This window comes from Papilio xuthus, unplaced genomic scaffold (genome assembly GCF_000836235.2).
Source record: "Papilio xuthus unplaced genomic scaffold, Pxut_1.1 DF824992.1, whole genome shotgun sequence".
NCBI classification, from domain to species: Eukaryota; Metazoa; Arthropoda; class Insecta; order Lepidoptera; family Papilionidae; genus Papilio; species Papilio xuthus.
Window position 1 is genome coordinate 2,758,336 of NW_013533657.1, and position 20,803 is coordinate 2,779,138.

General features: G+C 32.8%; 5 protein-coding genes across 5 annotated transcripts; 3 read left to right on the forward strand and 2 right to left on the reverse strand.

The window, feature by feature from the left end:
* Window positions 1–377: 377 nt before the first annotated feature.
* On the reverse strand, window positions 378–2,866 carry LOC106126570 (chitinase domain-containing protein 1). Its single transcript, XM_013324290.1, has 6 exons — window positions 2,525–2,866; window positions 2,199–2,379; window positions 1,843–2,049; window positions 1,405–1,566; window positions 759–996; window positions 378–625 (listed from the first exon to the last, which is right to left on the reverse strand). The coding sequence occupies exons 1-6, from the start codon at window positions 2,777–2,779 to the stop codon at window positions 484–486; spliced, it is 1,185 nt and encodes a 394-aa protein (XP_013179744.1). The 5' UTR covers window positions 2,780–2,866; the 3' UTR covers window positions 378–483.
* A 286-nt stretch (window positions 2,867–3,152) lies between these two features.
* ChLD3 (Chitin and LDLR binding deacetylase 3) lies at window positions 3,153–9,914 on the forward strand. The gene is made up of 10 exons (XM_013324573.1): window positions 3,153–3,683; window positions 3,797–3,869; window positions 5,491–5,663; window positions 5,862–5,998; window positions 6,753–6,878; window positions 7,547–7,755; window positions 7,901–8,020; window positions 8,110–8,267; window positions 8,719–8,966; window positions 9,241–9,914. Exons 1-10 carry the CDS (start codon window positions 3,629–3,631, stop codon window positions 9,517–9,519), a joined length of 1,578 nt encoding a protein of 525 aa, XP_013180027.1. The 5' UTR covers window positions 3,153–3,628; the 3' UTR covers window positions 9,520–9,914.
* Window positions 9,915–9,967: 53 nt separating this feature from the next.
* LSm7 (U6 snRNA-associated Sm-like protein LSm7) lies at window positions 9,968–10,649 on the reverse strand. The gene is made up of 3 exons (XM_013324574.1): window positions 10,524–10,649; window positions 10,272–10,455; window positions 9,968–10,159 (listed from the first exon to the last, which is right to left on the reverse strand). Exons 1-3 carry the CDS (start codon window positions 10,554–10,556, stop codon window positions 10,020–10,022), a joined length of 357 nt encoding a protein of 118 aa, XP_013180028.1. The 5' UTR covers window positions 10,557–10,649; the 3' UTR covers window positions 9,968–10,019.
* Window positions 10,650–10,983: 334 nt separating this feature from the next.
* On the forward strand, window positions 10,984–19,195 carry brun (trafficking protein particle complex subunit brun). The gene is made up of 17 exons (XM_013324572.1): window positions 10,984–11,382; window positions 11,532–11,622; window positions 11,832–12,059; window positions 12,366–12,658; window positions 12,767–12,943; window positions 13,132–13,755; window positions 13,869–14,033; window positions 14,257–14,417; window positions 14,738–14,975; window positions 15,289–15,779; window positions 16,383–16,687; window positions 16,833–16,914; window positions 17,277–17,401; window positions 17,833–18,005; window positions 18,204–18,401; window positions 18,611–18,818; window positions 18,905–19,195. The coding sequence occupies exons 1-17, from the start codon at window positions 11,193–11,195 to the stop codon at window positions 19,134–19,136; spliced, it is 3,981 nt and encodes a 1,326-aa protein (XP_013180026.1). The 5' UTR covers window positions 10,984–11,192; the 3' UTR covers window positions 19,137–19,195.
* A 278-nt stretch (window positions 19,196–19,473) lies between these two features.
* LOC106126888 (THAP domain-containing protein 1 B-like) lies at window positions 19,474–20,739 on the forward strand. The gene is made up of 3 exons (XM_013324794.1): window positions 19,474–19,647; window positions 19,735–19,927; window positions 20,042–20,739. The coding sequence occupies exons 1-3, from the start codon at window positions 19,571–19,573 to the stop codon at window positions 20,456–20,458; spliced, it is 687 nt and encodes a 228-aa protein (XP_013180248.1). The 5' UTR covers window positions 19,474–19,570; the 3' UTR covers window positions 20,459–20,739.
* Window positions 20,740–20,803: the final 64 nt, after the last annotated feature.

Sequence of the window (20,803 nt, forward strand, 5' to 3'; positions counted from 1 at the left end):
CATGAAAGTCAACTCACCAGACGAGTCAGTGACACCAACAGTGGGTTTCTGACACCTAAATCTCTGTTTAAAACATATTATTTATATATTATACTAACTGTCGCTCGCGACTCCGTCCGCGCGGGATTTAAAATAGATGTTGTCCGATTCTCAGACCTACCCAATATGCTCAAAAAATTTCATGAGAATCGGTCAAGCCGTTTCGGAGGAGTATGGGAAAGAAAATTGTGACATGAGAATTTTATATATAAGATATTGCTATCTCTGTGGTGGCAAAGATAATGACAGGGACGACACTATGATTAATACACAGAGTTAGGTATCAGAAACCCACGGTAAATGTGTTAATAAAAGCACATCTAATACTATTCAACTATTTCAAATTCATTTGACTATTATTATAATTACAATATTTATTCCCAGACGTATGAGTTGCTATGAATATTTAAGGTATTGAATAAATTGACTTAGTATAGTATTGTATTAAAATAGGTCATAAAAGTAATCAAGACCTTGTCCTAATTCCCATATAGCTACTCCAGTTCCATACATGTGGGCTAGTTCTAATCTCTTGTGTATTGAGTAAAGAGAGGGGTAGAAAATCTTTTTAGCACCCTGCGATGTCCTGAAAACAAAATAAAAATCTAAGATAAGTAGTTTTTTCTTAATATATGCATATATTATATAACTCAGTTTTTTTTCTTATAAGATTTTAAATTAGTGTTCGTAACATGAAATAAGGTAAGAAATAAACTCACCTGACTTCAATATAATTCTCTCCTGTCTTATTATTGTATGTGAGCGCCTGATTATTTTTAGCATTTTTCAACAGTTCAATATACTCTGAGCCAACAATGGGACCTCCTCCATTAACAGTATAAGCGTTACCATAGAAGTTTAATCCTAATAGGATTTTAGATTTTTTTTCTGTACTGTCTTCGTTGTTCATTAGTTTTTCAACACATAATCTTATCCAATTCAATGGTGCATTGGGACCTAAAATAAACATCAAAAGCAAATATAAAAAAATAGCATCTTTTACATTAATTTCCAGTTTACAATAAAATTTAATGTATAAGCGTTGGTTTATTAGATCAAAATCTTTTTACTACATATCCTCCCTGTCATTATTTTTAACAAAAACAGAGATAACATTATGTTTTAAATGGGGATTTTGGTCTCAGAAACACACGATTAAATAATCTTATAAGAAATAACATTCCTATACTTATCTAATTTCATATGAAAAAGAAAGTGTCAAATCTAATCATTAATATAATTTAAGGAGCGTAAATGTTTAACATAAGTTAAACTACTCAAGCTTAACCCTTACTGTTATCAAACCTTGTACTTGTTTGGAATAAGTAATAAGATGGAATAAGGGTATTTTGTTTGATGACTAACCTGGTTTCTGTGGATTAGAAAAGTCATAAGTCATCACAGACACTGCTTCTATGTAAGGATATATTTCATTGAAAGCCTGCACTAAGAAATCATCACTAGGATAACCACGGAATGGTGGATAAACTAAGATAAGCTTAAAATCATTATCATCCATTGCTAAACCTGAAAAAAATAATAATTTTTTTTTATAGAAAAGGCAAATGAGCAACAAATCGCCTAATATTATTTGATCCAACGCCCATGGACATCTGCAAAGCCAGAGGTCCCGCAGATGCTGTATCCATGTAGTATCTTAATAAAAATGTGCACTGATTAATAATAAGACAAATTGAATATTTATTTTAACTTAGTTGTTGGTTTTAATACTTTTATGAACTCTAATTATTAAATTAATGCTGAGTATACTGCTCTAAATATTCTTTAATCACAAAGACTTACCAAATTTCTGAATAAATTTTACAGATTTCTCAATATACTTCCCAATTTGAGAGAAAATCTCTAGGACAATACCATCAAACTTCCACTGTTTACAGGCTTTTTTTACTTCATTAATAAGTGCTTCTTGCTCCACATTTGCTGTTGGGTCCATAAAGAATGCTTTCAGATCTGATGGCTGCCAATTCTCAAACAGCAACCTTGGAAGAACTAAAACCAAATGGCCGCATGCTTAATGACAACTTTAAAATATTGTTACTAAGTGCAATTAATAAATTACAAGTGAAGGTTTTATGTCTATTTTGAATCTAATGTTAGTATAAACATTGTTTTTAAATATTTAATCTATGAATACATACTTTTCAAGTTACTCTGGGAACCTTTTTGTCTTACAGACTTCATCCATGCATGATCAACATCATGTAATCCAGATATGATGTAAATACTGGGAGATTGCCTCTTTACTTGCAGCCAAACAGGACAAATGTAGTTGAATTTTGGAGCCCATGTTTTTGCAACATCATAGCCTTTGCTATTCCACTAAAATAAATTAATTACTTTAGTACAGAGTAGTAGTGATGTATTAAATATAATTTCAAATGAAACTACGGTTACATATCGTTAAAAATATTTATTAAGATCACTGTACTTCAAACACACCACCAGCGAAAATAAATGAACTTACCGGCGTCACGTAACCCAATACTGGGTTTTTAAAATTCCTGAATGAAACATCCTGATGGTAAGTTGCGTGATATTTTAAAATATCCTTCACATAAGCATTTTCAACCACTAATTTACGATCTAGTACATTATTTTTCCTAGCACCTTCCTGTGGTTTTACATTTTTTTGAGTCTTTTTATCGCTAGGTGGAGATAAAGTAGTCAAGCATAAATTAAATAAAATTGATAACAGAACAACCGTTATTGTGCACTTCATTTTTATAAACTATAACTAAAATATTTAAAATAATTCGAAGTTTTTTCAGAATCAGGTGATATGGTAACAATATTTATTGATATTTGATATTGACTTTGACAGCCGGTAACCGGTTATCACAGACAAATAATTTTCGTATAAAGTTACAGTCACTTCGCAGAAATGGTTTTTTTTCTAAGTTAACAAGATATATTCTATTATCTTCCATTTCTTTTCTTAAAATTATAATACTAAATTTAAGAAAAGAAAAATTATACTATATTATATTGTCATGCATTATTTAATATTCCACAACGTATAAAAATATTCAAATTATAAAATGTATATGAGCTATATACTACACAGACGAGATATGTAACCCATATCTCGTCTGTGTAGTATATAGCTCAGCGGATAGTGAACTTGTTGCGCTCATGATCCTAGATTCAAATCTACGATCATCATATGTATTACAGTTTTGGTTTTTATAATATATCTTAGTACTTTTAAAACTATTATACATACCAACGCAAATATGTATGACCTTGTATTTTAATGTCAATCAATCTGCAACCGAGATATATTTAGAGCTGTCGTTAAAGGGATAAAATTTCTTTTACTTCTAGGAATCTACTGAATTATAAAAACATTAGTAATCCGCATCAAAATTGAAACCGTAATTTGAGATATTTATTGAGTTACACGCAGCACATCGGTGTAAATTAAAAAGCTATGAAGTAAGTACTAATTATATCACTTCCGAGCAAAAGAAAGTGGCCAGTGTCCGGCGATGAACGAGCGGTTCACTAGTGTATCTTGTATAGAATCGAGTAACAGAATCAGTGTTTTGACGGAAACCAAGCGAACAACATGGTTAGATTGTTTATGCTAGCCGTCTTGTGCTTTACTTTTCTATCCATTCTAGGTAAAATACATTATGTAATTAATTTTAATACAAATTAACAATTGCGTGCGCTTCAATTTTTGTTTACTGTGATAAGTGCGTATTTTTTTAAAACCAAAAAACGTTTATTACAGAAGTGCGAGGAAAGCAAGTGGCACACACAAGTTTAAATCAAACTAAATGTATTGAAAATGGCAGATTTTACAGGTTTGTGTTTTACATGTTCTAAATAGTACGGTATTTTTAAACATTTAATTATTTTTTTTGAATATTTTACCTTTCTTATTATCTTAGTTAAAGAACCTTTACTCATAATATTTGACGGTTATACGATATTTTATGCGATGAACACATCTCATGGGTTACATAAAGTTTATAATTTAGGCTTCGAGTTTTAAATTCTATAAATTGTTCTGTATTTTGTTTTAAGTTTACCAAGTTTTATCAGTGTCACATAGGAGTTTCAGTGGCGAAACTTGAGATTAAAAATAAAATCAGGTGTAAGCATACATATCTAACCAATAAGCTGACACTTTAAACTATATTTTGTAATTCTTATACAAAAGTACATTGAGAAGACAGTGAAATATAATAATATATCCGGGTGTTTCCACTGCCAAAAGATCCTTACAAAACATATTGCTGTCCAGATTTTGCAAGGAGAATGACAGAGACAACGAGTGTTTCGGTAGTTCAACTTTAAACTAGCATTTTAAATCTAGATAAAATCTAATATCGTAATTATTTTAAACGTAACAGAACTCAAGTATAATATAGTATATACCTATAGACTTGTTTACTTATTGTCGCTTTCTATATACAAAAATATATCTATACATGAGTTTACTTACTCATAATAAATAAACTTAATCATAATGCTTAGTAAATTAATGCTTATAAATATCGTATTAAAAATATACTTTAAATTATTTATCTAAACATAAATTACTGAATAATTCAGTGATGTACGTTTTTCTCGAAGTAAACATTGTTGCAAGAAAAACAACACTAAAAAAATATTTTCCAACCAGCCAGTATACGCGATGTGTTTTCAACTGAATATTTTGCGTGGTTTTTATCAGAAAAATGAAAGAAATACAAATATGAAAATACAAACAAACCGATATCATGATATTTCTTGTTATCTAACACTATCATGCACTTCCTACACGCAATTAACGCATCATTGATGAAAATAAATGGAATAGTATGGTTGTTGTCAAAAGGTTATTGACCCCACAATACTTTCGCCAACCTTGACAGCGCTGAATGGCTTATGGTAGCGATTGGCGACCGTCCGGTCTACCATTGTGTTCTACGTTATTACCACTTCCTGCGTCATCTTGTGAAATTCACTTTCGCCTCAACATACACCTGTGATAGAGAGCTAGAACTTGGCTATTTGACAAATCGATTTCCTTTCGTAGTTGTTACATCGATAATTTTAGGTTCACATAGAATATTAAAGTCCTCTGTCACCAGATACAATAAACACATCATTTAATTTGAATATGTTTACTGGGACTTTACATAAAATAAAAGCTTACGCATTGAGTAACCAAGTTATATAATCTAAATGGAATTATGGAATTTTTTAGACACTATGAATCAAGTAAAATATTTATATTAAAGCATTAAGAAAATGCTATATTTTATATTTAATCACCTAGGGACGCTCTCCTCTTTCTCACGTGTACCAGAGTAAAAAATCGAGACAAAAGCTAAAAGTTTTATGTTAGATTCATTGAGATTAATCTAGATGGGTAACGTAATTTTGAACTTTATAACGGGAAGACATAATGAAAATTACGTTTTTTTTTTGTTATAGGAATCCGGATAGATCCGAAGACATATTATGGACAAAGAACGAATGTGCCAAATACTATCTTTGTGTAGAGGGTGAGGTGTTCGAATTCAAATGCTCGGAAGGGCGACTTTTCGATGTCAATCGACAACTATGCGATAAATATCAAAATGTCCATAACTGTGACGTCACGAAAGGTAAAAATATTTGTTAAAACTATAATTTATTATTGAATTAAGTAAAATGTTAAATCGTACTGTAGCAAATATTGTGCTCTATAGTGCTTCATTTTTGATGGTTGTGATTTACATCTGACAATGGTAAATATTTTTTGCTATTTTAGCACTAACATGAATTACACATCACTTGATGACTATTTTATTTTATAATTTTAGAAATAGTTCTACCACAACCACTTCTGGAGCATGCAATGTGTGCCAACGAAACACACCTGGGCTGTGCGGACGGTCACTGCTTACCTGCGGAATATTTCTGCGATGGCTCATTTGACTGCGATGATTTATCTGACGAAGTATTTAAACAGTATAAATACGTATAAAAAAATAATTAACAAATATTTACTGAATAGAAATAGCCAAGATTTTTACCCGCTAGTTAATTTAAGAATTTGCCATTGTTCTAAAAAATGTACGCAGTTCAGAATTCTCATAACTTTCCTTACAATTACATCATTAAAATGTTCTTTTTATTTTCATATTAGTATTCAGTGGCCAGACACAATAAAACAATATTTATATCCTTCTCATACCCTTCGAAAGAAAAAAGATATGTTTTTATGCAATTGTTACGGTAATGGAAACTAACGATTGAATCAAAACTGAACATCAAATGAAAGCATTCTATTTAGTGAATTAGAATGACTAACAGTCGTGTTGTGCAACAGTAGCAGTTGCATCTATGCCATCTCTAAGTTGTTGTCGACACTTGCATTTCGTAAGCGAAACATGACGAGATTTCTAATGATAATGCACTAATACTGTGACATAAACTTTCACGCTTTGAAAGGGATCATTTAGGTGTGATGATTTAAGATTGTTACGAAAATGGGTTTCATTGTTCAATTTGAAATTATTCAATGCCAATAAAGTTTTTAACAGTCAAAGTATCAATAGCAATAGTAATATTAAAATAATAAATATCTTTAATTCTCTTTAAAAAAATACTAATTCCTTCTAAAAAATACTTTAAAAACTTCTGCTTCCTAAGATCACCAATGTTCTGTCAGTCTGTATGATTTTTTTTAATATCTCTAAATCTTATTGTAGGCCTGGTGTGACGTTACAAACGATCCAAATTCAGCGGAACCATGCGATCCCAACATGTGCCTGTTACCTGATTGTTTCTGCACGAATACCGGCAAAGAAATACCAGGAAATCTCGTACCTAATCAGGTAATTTAATTCGCTCGAGCAAATTCATCGCGTGATTTTATGCTCTTCCGTTCTACTACCGATGCACACTACTTACCTAATTACCTTATATTATACAAACATTGTACCAAAACTGCATTATTTCTATCATCATATGCTGTACGTTTTCATCGTCGAAATACTTGAAGTTCCATACATGTCAACTAATCAGTCATGCGTCTTTTATCCAATATCCATACACATAATTGTTTAAGTTAAAAATAATAAATAAAATAGATAAAACAATAAATAAATTATTCATCATAAATTCATACAGCGCATGTTTAGAACTAGGCAAACTACAATGCCTGTACAAAAAACAAACTTATTTTCACGGTACAATACATTGAGGAAGTAAGATATTGGCGTTACTTTTAAATTGAACATTAAAATGATGCTGTTACCAATGAGTCGCAACATTTTCTATCTCATAATTACAAATAGCAATATTACATAACTGCCAGAGGCTAGTGTTTGGTGAAAACGTGCTTTGTTCTGTATGAAAGTTCACTTAACCGATACCGAATGATTGAACCGATGATTTGTAATTCTTAAAGACGGCGAAGATTATATTAGAATTCTCTTTAGGTTTGTAATTAAAAAATAAAGAAAATTTTAAAAAGTATTTAAACAGATGTATTTCTTTACAGACACCTCAAATGATCACTCTCACATTCAATGGAGCGGTGAATCACGAAAACTGGGATATTTATAACAAACACTTGTTTACATCCGATCGTAAAAATCCCAATGGATGTCCAATCAAGGCTACTTTCTTTGTCTCACACCCCTATACCAACTATAGACACGTCCAGAAATTGTGGAATGACGGACACGAAATTGCTGTACATTCTATAACGTAAGCCATTTTTAATTTTACTACCATAGAAATCTACTTAATAGGTTTCTCAAACTAAAACTGAGGTCCTTCCTAAGTAATCTTTATCAAATCTGAGTCTCTTTTATGTGGTTAATAAACAAATAACTTTATTTCAAAATTACAGACACCGTGGCCCAGAAGAATGGTGGGCTAGGAACGCCACTGTTGAAGATTGGTTTGACGAAATGGTTGGCCAAGCAAACATAATCAATAGGTTTGGAAAAGTATGGATGGAGGATTTCAGGTATTTTTCCAACACTGATAAAAGCGTACTTAGTCGGCTTGGTATTTTTTTATTAATAATTAAATACTTTTGTTTAAATGTTTGTATAGAGGTCTTCGGGTACCCTATTTATCTGTCGGATGGAACCGACAGTTTGTTATGATGCAAGAGTTTGGATTTGTTTACGATGCAACGATAGTAGCGCCCCCCTCCGACCCGCCATACTGGCCCTACACTCACGATTACAAAATGCCGCACGAATGCACAGGTAATACATTTACCATGATTTAAATGTCAGACGACCCGTGTACACTTGCTAAACACTTCCTTGTTCAACTAATAAATAATACAAACCCTCGATGAAGAAATATATTAGCCAATGTTGAATTGTAATTCATCTTTCACATTGTGTTTACAATTCGTTGTACTAGAGATTTCAAATGCGCTATACATTTTGTTAAGAATGTTAAATAACGGACCAAAACCAAGATACCTGGTATACTAAAATACCTGGTATACTAAGATACCTGGTATACTAAGATACCTAAAAAAAAAGACCAAGCGATGATAGAATCTAATCTGAGATCTCCCAGATCACTACATAACTTGCAGTACTTACATAATTTAAGTTTATACACAAATACATTTGTACAAACTCTGCAATAGATTATTAGAAAGAACTAGCTACTATTATTATTTACTTTTATGTATTATTACAGAAAAATATCAATATTGTCCAACAAGAAGTTATGCAGGATTATGGCAGATGGTTATAAATCCTCTGTTAGATGGCAAAAATAATTCATACGCAACTCCTGAACATTGCGACTTTACACTTACTGGCGATGATATATATGGTATTTTACTAAACAACTTCAAAAGGCATTATTTAAAAAATAGAGCTCCATTTGGCATACATCTGAGTGGTACTTGGTTACGAAATAGCCATTACCTTGCTGCTTTGAAGGTAATATTGGAACTTATTTTAAATACAATTATTTTGTTTAATGCAAATATTAATCATAATGCCGAGGCAGCCACCATTGAGTCAAAGATTTTTCATTTATTCATTTGTGTTTATTGATTTTTAAATCTGTCAATATATCATTTTTACTAAACAAACGCATTAAGCTTGTCTTGTATTAAGTAGTTTTTGTTGTATCCAGACCATAAATTCTGTTTTCATATTGTTGTTCCCAGACCGTAAATTTGGTTTACATTTTAAAACATATTTTTTTCAGAGATTTATAATAGAACTATTAAGGCTACCAGATGTTTACTTCGTAACATATAAAGAGGTTATTGAGTGGATGAAACGACCAACACCAGTACTCCAATTAAAGAAATTCCAACCGTGGCAATGCAAGGATCGTCGCTTCCGTGAAAATGAAATAGCTTGCAGCAAACCTAGGACATGCAAACTACCTTCTAAAGTATTGGAACATGACAAATACATGATTACATGTGTAGATTGTCCTAAAAGCTATCCTTGGATAAGAAATGAGTTTGGATTTGATTAATAAAAAATAAAATTATATCTAAATTAAAGTTACCATATTTAAGTCAAACTTTATATGTTAAGGTACTTGGTAATAAGTATAATTTTATTTCATACCACTATATATGAACAATAATATTGACACCCCATGAATGTAAGGATGCTCTTGTCTTTGTTGTGGGCAAATAATCTTATACAGGAACAGTGATGTCATGAGATAATGCTAGTGTCATGTTATTGTGCATATTTAGCAATAAAAACAATGTAAGATTGTAAAAATACCTGAATTTTCAATCCTTTAACATGGCCTTTATTCTTCTTATTCCGATGTAATAGGGCAATTCAGTTTTATTAAGATGAAAAATGTGTGTGTACTCATCAAACTTTATTTTTGCCTTCAATAAAAGCAGCAATGATCTAATGATGTGCAATAATTTTTGTAATAAAATCAAATATAAAGAATTTTTTTTCTTATTTATTACTTATTTTAAATCCTTACATTAAATACAATAAACACTAGGTTCAACCTTCTTGAGTTATAAATGGGTTTGGTATGGCTTCCATGCCATCCATTGGACATATTAAGACAACTGATGTTCCACGGCACACAACCAATCCAAGAGCTCTTGTGTCGTCTAGAAGTTTGTAAGGGTCGTCTGGATCTGAAAACAACATTAACCTCTTGAGTTTTCGCGGCTAAAATTTGTCTATGAGTCGCATTTCTAAAAGTACTAGCTAAATATATGAAAAATATACATTCAAAATAAAACGTACCTCTTAAAAACTCTGTTGTATTGTCAAGTACAAGGTTTAGCAATGGATCATAACCTTTCAAAATACCCGCGGCTTCGCGACCGCCGGCAAACTTAACTCGTATGCTTTTCTCTAAGTATTTACTCAAATCCAAAATAGATTCTTTCCTTCTCTTCTCTTTATTATCACCAGCTCCTTGAGCATTCTAAAAAGATATAAAAAGAAGTCAATTTAAGATAATCAAAGATATCCTAATGCCAACGTTTTATTTACTTTAGTCTTCTCTCCTCCTTCTTTGGAAGACATCGCGTTAACAAATCTTGTACTGTAAAAAATTTAAAATTGATCCAATTTTCTTCGTCTTTTTGGACGATTTATTTATTTACAATAGTTAACTCGACTTTCCAAAGATGTTTGTTTTTAGGTTATTTTTACTTGTTTGACGTTCATTCAATTTTCAATAAATACTGTCTATGACATTTGCCTTTCTAAACACCGATTAGCTTTTCCACAACTTCACTTCACTTTTTTGGATTCTTATAATATTTTCTTAACGTCTAACAACATTTTTGGAGATATTTATTTAAACAAAGGTATAATAAAGGCATTTTAACTACCGTTCTCAAAATATAGGTTTTCAAAAATGTTGTACTCTGCGGCGTGAAAACGTCACTACTTTAAAAGTCAAAAAATCAACAACAACAATCAATATAACATCAATTTGTGAATCTTATGTTGCAAATTGGAATTTGATTTCAATCTCATAATAACAAAACTCTCTTAAGTAATAATTAAACTATTAGATGCTTATCATTAAGTTTTCTTGCTGAATGTCTTATGAAATATATATCCTACTCAATGTTGAAATTAGTAAGTGGTGAAATTGAAAAGAAAGTGAATAGATAAAATATTTTATTTTCAAATTGATCTAATGAGATATCAATGCGCTCATCCTTGAGCTATATATTATCTCACGCGCCCGGAGAGTCAGTAATGTCGCATCCTGACTACGCGCAACATGCCCAACACCACGCCTGCCTTTTGGTGTTGGTCAAAGGTATTGGGGGCGTCCTCAAGAATTTTAATAAGTTATGGGAGCGAATACAGCGGGTTAATAACATTAAGGTTACAGGTAGGTTGAAAAAAATTCACGAATTAGTCATACATATATAGTACATTATTCTAATCTGTTTTTAACATATTTTATATGTATTATTCTGATAATGAAGTAAGAGTAGTACCAGTAATCTTTTTAATTGTATATTTTTATTTACTTTTTAGATTCCACTGGACAAGTGAGAGATATTTGGGTCAGATATGTCCGTGATTACCCAGTGGAAAACAATGATTGGGGTGATTTTCAGACTCATAGGTATCTCCTAATAAAGTATTAATTTTACAGTTAATTTTTTACTTTATTATTAGATAAAGGTTTTTTTCTAAAGATAGAAATAATAGTTAATAGACTTGCTATAAATCACATTGTAATCACTTCAAATGTTCTAATTTCTACAGTTTAAAGTATTATATTTATATCAAATAATGTAAATAATTGTTAATCTATTCAAATATTTTTTACAGACGTTTGCTGGGTTTGATAACTTTAAGTAAGTTTACAAACCAAATAGAGTTGAATGAAGTATGCAGGGTCCATGAGTCTCTCAAAGTTAAGTATTCTAACACGCTATATGACTCTCGGGCTTTTATGTTTGGACCTGGTAGTAATTTGAAGAAACCAGAACAAGAACCGGAGACATATAGTGTTTATGAAGAAAAACAGATAGAAGATAAAAGCAGCTTAAATTACAAGTAAGATATAGTACATCTCTTTCAGTAGTTAGTTTCCACTGCCTAAAGTCTTGTCAAAAACAAATTGTTGTCACTGTCATTCTCTTTGAATAAACAAATTTTGTTTTATATATGATAAGGTGGCAATGGCAAATAACCTATCAGCCACTTGAGTTTACAGAAGGAGCAAAGTGACATCTGCAATTGCGAATGCTTTACCTACCTTTAATCAACAGAGGAAGGGATGCACAGAAACAGGATATGTCCCCTTCCTCTCTTGTATATGTATCCTCTCGTATGCTACATTAGACTTTTATATAATTCCAGGCAAACAAGTGAGCCAGGGGATAGTCTGTCTTCAAATGATAGTTGTGCTCAATCAACATCCTCTAGTGCTTCTTATGTGGTACAAGAAGAAAATTTTACAATACCATCTAATTTTAAAACCCATGCAATGTTCTACGGAGAGAATGAACCAGTGTCTGATTTGGAACAAAATGTAGCAGACCTTATTAACTCACTTTTTTGGGTAGTAGAATCAAAAAGATTGGAGAGATCTCGTGAGAAACTTGACAAGGTGTCGCTACTTTTGGCACCTTTTGAGAAAAGGGATTTTATAGGTAAATATCTTTTCAGTTAATAATCTTAGTTATCTTGTTTGTTAAAATTGGGTAGCCTTTGTATCTTTTTTTGCATATAATTATGTATTGTTTTATTTATTATTTTAGGTCTGGATATGGATTCACGTAACAACAAGAAGCGTTGTATGGGTAGGGTCACCAAAAACTTAGCTGATCTAACATTGCAATCTGGATTGGTAGCAGAAAGTTTAGCTTTATATCATTCGGCAGCGGAAATATTAAAGGCTGTTAATGATTGGTTATGGTTGGCTGCTGCAAAAGAAGGTAAGCCCATAAATGTGTGAAGACGTAGCTAACTAATGATATCAATTTACACTGAAAAGCAAAAGAAAAATTTTGCATATAAATGAATTTGATTAGAAAATTGCCCTTCATAGATATAGATAGTCTTCCTCATATATTTGTTTGTTTAAATATTATCCATATGAAAATAATAATTTCGTTCTTTTTAGGTCACTGCGCTGCCTCGGCTATCCTAATTTACCCAAACCTACGTACCACAATGCCTTTACACCGGAACGCAAGCCTTCAAGAGAGTTCACCTAACAAAACGAAGCCATTATCATTATTCCAACCGGGCATTGATTCATTCAGGAAATACAAGCTTACTTCTTCTCCGTTAAGATCATCGAAAACATCCAGTCCGATAAACCCACCCAGTGAACTGACTCCGTCTTCCTCTGATAGCGTTGAAACTTCTTCGAGGCAATCTGAAACTGATAATGCGGATACAGAATCTTTAGCTTCCTCCAGTGATATTGAATACCAAAGTCAGAAGTCTTACATAACAATGGATATACCATCAATACCTAGACAAGTTAATAATCAATACCTTTTAAACGGAGAAGATATTGCAGAAAAGTATCGGAAAGCTATAATACACTATAGTAAATACCAAAATGCGGGTATTATTGAAACTGAGGCGTGCTTCAAAGCGGCAAGGATAGCGGTGGAACAGAACAACAGTTTGTTAACATCCAGTTTTCTACAGAATGTCATATTTATTAATTTAACGCTCAGTGAACAAGAGAAGATACAAAGATTTGACACTCTTGCTGAAATTTACAAGGAAATAGGTAAGTTATGTTAAATATTGCATAGATTTAATTTCCAAGTATGTAGTTGTTTACCCTTGAATGTGTTTGTAATGTGTTTATTTGGGTTGAATACAAATCAATATCATCTTCAGGTTTCTTACGCAAAGCTGCATTCTACCAGCGACTGGCAGCGACGCGTCAGGTGAGCGCCAACAACCCCAACCCCGACTGGCAGCGCTGCTACTATCTCATGCTGCACAGCTTCCCCGGACACATGCTCAGCCTAGACCCCGGACAGGTCGTGCAGCATCAGATAGGTAAGTTGCAACATATATTGCAATGGAGATAAAACTGATAGCAGTAAGATGGCGCCAGCGTCAAGAGTCATTATCAAACGTCAAGTCAAACGTAAAATAGATGGCGCCACTTGGAGTATACATTTTAAGTGGCGCCATCTACTGTCGATAGGCTATGCATATTTTGTTGATGAAGAATGTTTATTTGAAAACGTTTTTTAACAATCTTAAAACTTGATGTCAGGATGGCCGGCGCTGCAAATCCAGTTGCTGCAGGAAGTGGTGGTGGCGTCGCGACGCATGGGTCACCCTGCACTCGCCACGCGCCACATGACCTTCCTGCTGCAGGCCATGTGGCCGCATCTCTCCCGCCAGGAGCACCGCGACCTTGCCATACAGCTACAGGTGAGTTTCCACCAGCTAAATACGTACACCATTTTCTTTGAAAAAACTGTACCAAAATAACACGAGCTTCGGCAGTGAAAGCCCGAGGTCTGTAACCCAGAAAACCATAATTGAACATTTAACATAAAAAGGCATTCCTTGAGGAAAACAGCGTGATCATTTTAAATACTCTAACAAATTTTGATTAAAAAGAAATTATGAAGAAAGTACATTTTTTTGAACAGAAAACCGCTTTAACGCTTTATTTTGCATCTATAATATGTTTTTTTTTTATGTAAGAGTATTATTGCGTATTTTTTATATATATATGATTGTTGTAGGCGGTATCAGCACAATGTGAGGGAGGTCCAGTACCGCTGGTTCTGGAAACAGGTGAGGTGATACCACCAGCTAACTTGACCCACGTGCCGCAGTGCCTCAGTTTCACACCCAAACCTCTACCACTGACTAGAACCCCGCATTCAGTTAAGTGCAAAGTACAACAAGGACCTTTTATATTTACACCAATACATTTCGGCAGTCTCGAGAGGAAATCTAAAAAGGAAGAAGGGAAAATGGGTGAGTATTATGAAAAAGTTTTTCTTTTTTTTAAAAGCCAATAGAGTAATGAAAGTTATTCAACAATAAGAATGTTTTTAATCGAAGAATGTAAGAGAAAAATAAATTAAAACTAATAATTTTCTTACAAAATCTAGGATAAAAGACTATGATTTTTTTTAAATTTCAACTGGTACTTTAAGACCACTTAAACTGTTTATAACGATTACTTGAAGCCGTCAATGTTCGGCGGCCTTAACTTAACAGTATCTTTTTAATTGATGACAATGACTATTAACTTTATTTCAATCTTAAAAAAACTTTCTATTTTCAGAATATCTATGGGTAGAAGACGATATATGTGAAGTACAAATGAAACTAACCAATCCGTTACCATTCGAACTGAAAGTATCCAATATGCTTCTTCTAACATCGGGTGTTGTGTTCGAATCATTACCAGAGACAATAATATTACCACCAGACTCACCAACCACAGTCAATTTACACGGAACACCAAAAGAAGTCGGGGAATTACAAATATTAGGTTACTCTACTCATACATTGGGAGTTAAATCTAATTGTAGATTGAAAAATTTACCATTGAGTAATAAATTTCCGACATCATACGTTATCGAAGTGATACCGAGTTTGCCGACAATGTTGATAGAAACATGTCTATCGTTGTCCGGACACTTGAATGTGTCCGGTGAAAGTCACAGCAATGTGACAAATGTGTCTCTCTACAATGGTGAAAGTACTGAATGTGCAATCAAAATAACCAATACCAGTGCTGTGCCTATAGAATATTTGGATCTGGCGATACAGGTTTGATTACTTTTTTTTTGTTTGTAAATAAATAATTAGATTCTCCAAACGTTTGTGTGAAATTGGATATTTTTTTTTACACCACATTTTTTTAATTGGCAACACTACAATTTTAATTATCTGTGGTAATATTTTCATAGTAAGTGCCATCTATCGACAGACTTTGAGAACCTACGTTTTTTCCTTCAATGAACGGAACAAAAATCTTAATTATGTTATTTTGTTTCTCATTTTAAAGCATAGGACTTCTTTTCTAACAATTTTATTGTTACTGTGTACTATACCTTCAAAGTTATGAAAAATAAGTATTAAAAGATTTTTATTCTTTGTATTTTGAAAACACTTTTATAATTTAAGCGTCAATAGCCTAATGGTTAAGGATACGGATTTCCGATCACGAGGTCGGGGATTCGAATCCCGCCATTCGACTATTGTCGTAAACCATATCCTAGCACAAGCCTAGAGCTTAGTTGGAATGGTAAAATAAATATTAGTAATTTTACAAAAAAAATCTGCTAATATTTTTACTAAAAAAATATATATATATAAACCCTTGTGTGCTATTGTACTCTTAATTATTTTGAATTCATAAAACATTTACAGTCAAATATGGACAATCAACTGCAATCAAAAGTATTCCAATGGTCCAACGATGATGTACAATCCCAGCTGCCCATACTACCAAATGAAGTGGCCACAATCAAACTGAAGTTATACGCTGAAGCTGATTTCTTGGACCTTGGAGGTGTTGGAGAGAATCTCTTCCCCAACAGTCTGACCTCTAACTACCCTTCAAGAGTCGGATCTCCAGTACCTAATGCTCAACTATCACTGCCGACTCAGAGTTCCAACCCACATACGTCGCTAAGCAGTGGATTAATGGTTAATCGGACTTCTGGCAGTTTTAGGTATGGTTTTTGATAGTAAATAAAACATTTATTAATTAACTAGCTGTCGTCCGCAAAAAAAAACTTTATTAGCAGGTTATGTCATCTAATTGTAAACAAATTTTAAATAGGTTAAAAAAAATTATTAGTTTTTACTATGTTTTAGATCTTCAAATTCTCAAACGACGAGTTGGTCCGCGCCGCTGTCGGTGATGCCGCCGTCTAGAGGCCGACAAGTTGAAGCGCAGGTCAGTTTGCTTTTAAAATTATATTAAAACAACAATGATTAACTCTTCGCTGTTCCAGTAAACATTGTAACCTTTATTCGCGGAATTTAGAAATAAAATTAACCTATGAGTTTTTCCAGACAATGTATAATAGAACTATATTTATACAAAATTTCAGCAAGATTTCTTCTGGCGATAAATTCTAACAAACATCCATATACCCATCTAAACTTTTGCTTTTATAATATTGATAAGATATAAAAAAGAGGAGAGGATGTATGGAGGAGTAGTACATACTGTGCCGACCCTCGATTGGGATAAGGGCAGGTTGATAATGATATATAAAAAGTTTGTAATTTATAAGTAAATGCATTATTTTGCAGATGATAATAAGGTACTCTGGTGGTGCAGGCAAGGAGTCCCACTGCCGTCAGTCCACGCTGCAGTTCAACTTGGAGCTGCTGCCCAGCGTCTCTATCACACACTGGGATGTGTTGCCTGCAGAGATGTAAGTACATGTTCCTAATTTAATAGCCTATGTGTTCGTCCTGACTATGTTCTACATTTATGTCAAATTTCAACGAAATCCTTGTAGCCGTTCTAGAGATCCTTCGAAGAAATATCCATCTATCTAAACTTTCGCATTTGTAATATTAGTTAGATTTCAAATATGAACAAAAGAATCACGCAATTCTGAATACTATTAAATATTTTGACAAATATGAAAAGTCTAATAATTGGATTGGCTTTAAAGGGATGGCAATGAATTCGGACGTAAACATGATGATTTAATGATATATTACGTATAAAATAATAAATAAACCATTTAATAAGTTCTCCAGTTTGGCCGCTATAGGGTTTTTTAATGATTGTTTTCCCTAAGGGCATAACACTTGAACCCACAATATTTATTAAATTAATAATAATATTTTATTTCAGTCCGACACAACTTTATCTAGTGTTGGATGTAACAAATCTAACGACAGAGGAGATGGCCTTCCACTACACAAGCGACAAGCACATCCTGATCGAAAGCAAGGAGTCAAGGAGAGTGCCTGTACCGCTGGACCGCTGCCCCTTCAATGTGACGCCCAATAAATATAATGATGAAGGTATTTTATTAACATTTTTAAGAATAGTGAAGATATTATTTAAATACTATACGAAGAGTATATAATATGGCTTTTTTCATCCTTTGCTTCCATATGCCTTGACATTTGACACATAATATAAAATCCTTAAAGCTTACTCTATGGCCACGAGTGACATAGAGTAAATACTTATATGATCATAGAGTAAACTATTGACAGATACGGCAGAATCTAAATCAACCTCGACATCCAGTGGTTCACTGAGCCTGGAGCTGATGTGCTCGGAACACATAACTAGCAATATATCGCTGCGCTGGCAGCTGCTGCAGTCGGGGCTGCGCGGCGCCGCCTCCGTACGTGGCATCACGCTCTCACACGCCATGATGGATATCGTCAGGATGTCGCCTTTGAATTGGGGTATAATAGTCAAGAAATCTTTTTAATACACATTTCAATACGGTAGTATCGGCAAAATTGCATTTAGTCAAAATCTATGGTTTTTGTTGACTTAATCAATAAGTTTACTCAAATGTATCGCGAAAATATTTAAAATGTTGATATGCTAAATGTTGCTTGCATTATTCTCACTATAGTTTCAAAACATTCACGTAATATTTTAATTGTAGAGGTGAGCGTGAACAAGCAATGCATAAAGCCTCAAGAGGAGCTGAACTGCACGGCGGGCGAATGTCTCGCGTTGGGCGTATCCGTGCAGAATCTGTTGAGCCGGCCGCTGCACAAACTCTGCCTCTCTGTACAGTTCTACCAGGATTACAACAATGGCGTGCTCAGCTACAAATTGGATAACCGTGTCGCAACTGCTGGCAATAACAAGTAAGATATTATACTTTTCTTCAGAGTCACTTGTCCTTTTTTATGTTTAAATTATAATAAAAAGCAATTTCTCTTTACGTTTTTAGGGTGGTTCTTTCAACATTAACGGAAACTTCCAAAGCTTTCCACGAGTGCACCGTCGTCTTTTTAACTCCGGGCGAATATAAAATAGACATACAATGCTCGACCACAGAACCAATATTAGAAGAACCAGTTGCTAAAGAGGTGGACAACGCTTCAATAATCCAACCGTGCTCCGGTGAAGTCAACCATGTTTGGAGATTCATCCCGCCTGTAGCTATAAGCGTTACTGATTAAAGATATTTATTCAATGTAAAAATATTTATGTCAATATTTACGTGTATATTATTATCAAATTTTTATTAAATACATATTAATAAAGGAAATTACATAACTTCGTTTTAATTTACATTAAATATTATTTTTAAAATAGCACACAATGTTTTTAAGTATCTTGGCAGCTCTAAGCTGGCGCCCCATATTTGAAAAGAACTATGATATAAAATTGCCCAATTTAATAGTTTTGAATTTTTATAACAGACGCAAATCGAGTTACAATCGAATAATTGCACTCAATTTTAGTTGCAATTGCAACCCTACATTCAAACGTCATTTTAATGTCAGTGACAGTGGCGTTTCGTTAGTTTGAAAAAAATTGCCGAATTTGCCTTTAATTAATTTGGCTAAAATAAATAGAATTAAGACGTATTTATAAGAAAAGAGTAAGCAAAATGTCCCACACTGATTGTGCTGTACGCGACTGTAATTATAATATTTTTAATAAACCGCGAGGAGTGACTTTTCATTCGTATGTTTAGTTTATAATCTACCATCTCTAAATTAAATAATTCGTTTATATTTACGTTAAATGTAAAGAGTAAATATTTATTTACAGTTGTCCAATCAGAAGTGACATGAGAAACAAATGGTTGCAGATGTTGAAAACTAAATGTACTGTTCTGGATTGGAACAGAAGTAGAATATGTTCTAAACACTTTGAAACAAAATATTTCAATATCAAAGGAAAATTGAAAGATGATGCTGTACCTACTTTATTTTCTTCAGCTGCACACAAACATCCTTTTAAAGTAAGTTTTAATAATAATCAGTAGATCCTAGAGACAATCATAGATCATCCCATAAGTAGTAAGTTAACAGAGTGGGCTGTTAAATTTAAATATGGTGAACATTATTTCTTTCAGCAAACTCAAGAGAGAGCCACATCATCAAGAACTAATGTAGACAGAGTCCTAAATAAATTGACCCAAGCGGAGTTAATGTCTGATATTAAGAATATATTAAGCAAAATGAAAGAACCTTCAAATTTAGAAACCTATATGAATGATGACTACAAAAGCAAGACTGACACACCAACTGAAGCTCAGCTTTGGATATTAGTAAAAAAACAAGATCATTTAAATACAAGACTGATGGAACTAGTTGTTCAAAATAAAAAACATGTAGAATTACTACAGAAAAACTTGGAAGAGGCTAGATCATCTAAAAAGGAAACAGAACAAAGTGTTGAAACTTACAAATATATAATTAAATGCTTACAAGAGAAATTAGCTACTCTTGAGGAACAGATAGATATACTAACCACTGTTGAGTCAAGGTAAAAGAAAAGACTGTATTGTATTATCTTAGAATTTAATAAATTATTACTTGTTTTTTATTGATTGCATAAATGCATTTATTCTATTAATTAATTTAAAACTACAATTTATAATCAGTCTTAAATGTATGAGATTTGTCTGTAATACAAATTTTTTTTCGTGATAAGACATCCTATATTTTCTAAATCTTACAATAGATATGTTGAATCTCAGATATGAGCTTCATGATTTCATTTAAACCTCTCCATGCTTAAAAAGAAAAATAAATGTTTGTGTCTACATTTTCTAAGGAGTTTAATTTTATAAATTAATCAAAACCGATAATTTATCATAATTAAATTATCAAGT

Excerpts from the sequence above, each read along its gene's own strand:
- LOC106126888 (XM_013324794.1), top strand. The coding sequence starts at position 19,571 with ATGTCCCACACTGATTGTGCTGTACGCGACTGTAATTATAATATTTTT. Across the intron at positions 19,648-19,734 it reads CGAGGAGTGACTTTTCATTC|TTGTCCAATCAGAAGTGACA; the intron begins GTATGTTTAGTT and ends ATTTATTTACAG. Across the intron at positions 19,928-20,041 it reads CACACAAACATCCTTTTAAA|CAAACTCAAGAGAGAGCCAC; the intron begins GTAAGTTTTAAT and ends TATTTCTTTCAG.
- ChLD3 (XM_013324573.1), top strand. The coding sequence starts at position 3,629 with ATGGTTAGATTGTTTATGCTAGCCGTCTTGTGCTTTACTTTTCTATCC. Across the intron at positions 8,021-8,109 it reads GTATGGATGGAGGATTTCAG|AGGTCTTCGGGTACCCTATT; the intron begins GTATTTTTCCAA and ends ATGTTTGTATAG. Across the intron at positions 8,268-8,718 it reads AATGCCGCACGAATGCACAG|AAAAATATCAATATTGTCCA; the intron begins GTAATACATTTA and ends GTATTATTACAG.
- brun (XM_013324572.1), top strand. The coding sequence starts at position 11,193 with ATGCGCTCATCCTTGAGCTATATATTATCTCACGCGCCCGGAGAGTCA. Across the intron at positions 12,060-12,365 it reads AAAAGCAGCTTAAATTACAA|GCAAACAAGTGAGCCAGGGG; the intron begins GTAAGATATAGT and ends ATATAATTCCAG. Across the intron at positions 17,402-17,832 it reads GATGTGTTGCCTGCAGAGAT|TCCGACACAACTTTATCTAG; the intron begins GTAAGTACATGT and ends ATTTTATTTCAG.
- LSm7 (XM_013324574.1), bottom strand. The coding sequence starts at position 10,556 with ATGTCTTCCAAAGAAGGAGGAGAGAAGACTAAA. Across the intron at positions 10,456-10,523 it reads AAGGAGGAGAGAAGACTAAA|AATGCTCAAGGAGCTGGTGA; the intron begins GTAAATAAAACG and ends ATATCTTTTTAG. Across the intron at positions 10,160-10,271 it reads TACAACAGAGTTTTTAAGAG|ATCCAGACGACCCTTACAAA; the intron begins GTACGTTTTATT and ends TGTTGTTTTCAG.
- LOC106126570 (XM_013324290.1), bottom strand. The coding sequence starts at position 2,779 with ATGAAGTGCACAATAACGGTTGTTCTGTTATCAATTTTATTTAATTTA. Across the intron at positions 2,050-2,198 it reads TTCCCAGAGTAACTTGAAAA|TTCTTCCAAGGTTGCTGTTT; the intron begins GTATGTATTCAT and ends ATTTGGTTTTAG. Across the intron at positions 997-1,404 it reads TTCTAATCCACAGAAACCAG|GTCCCAATGCACCATTGAAT; the intron begins GTTAGTCATCAA and ends TGTTTATTTTAG.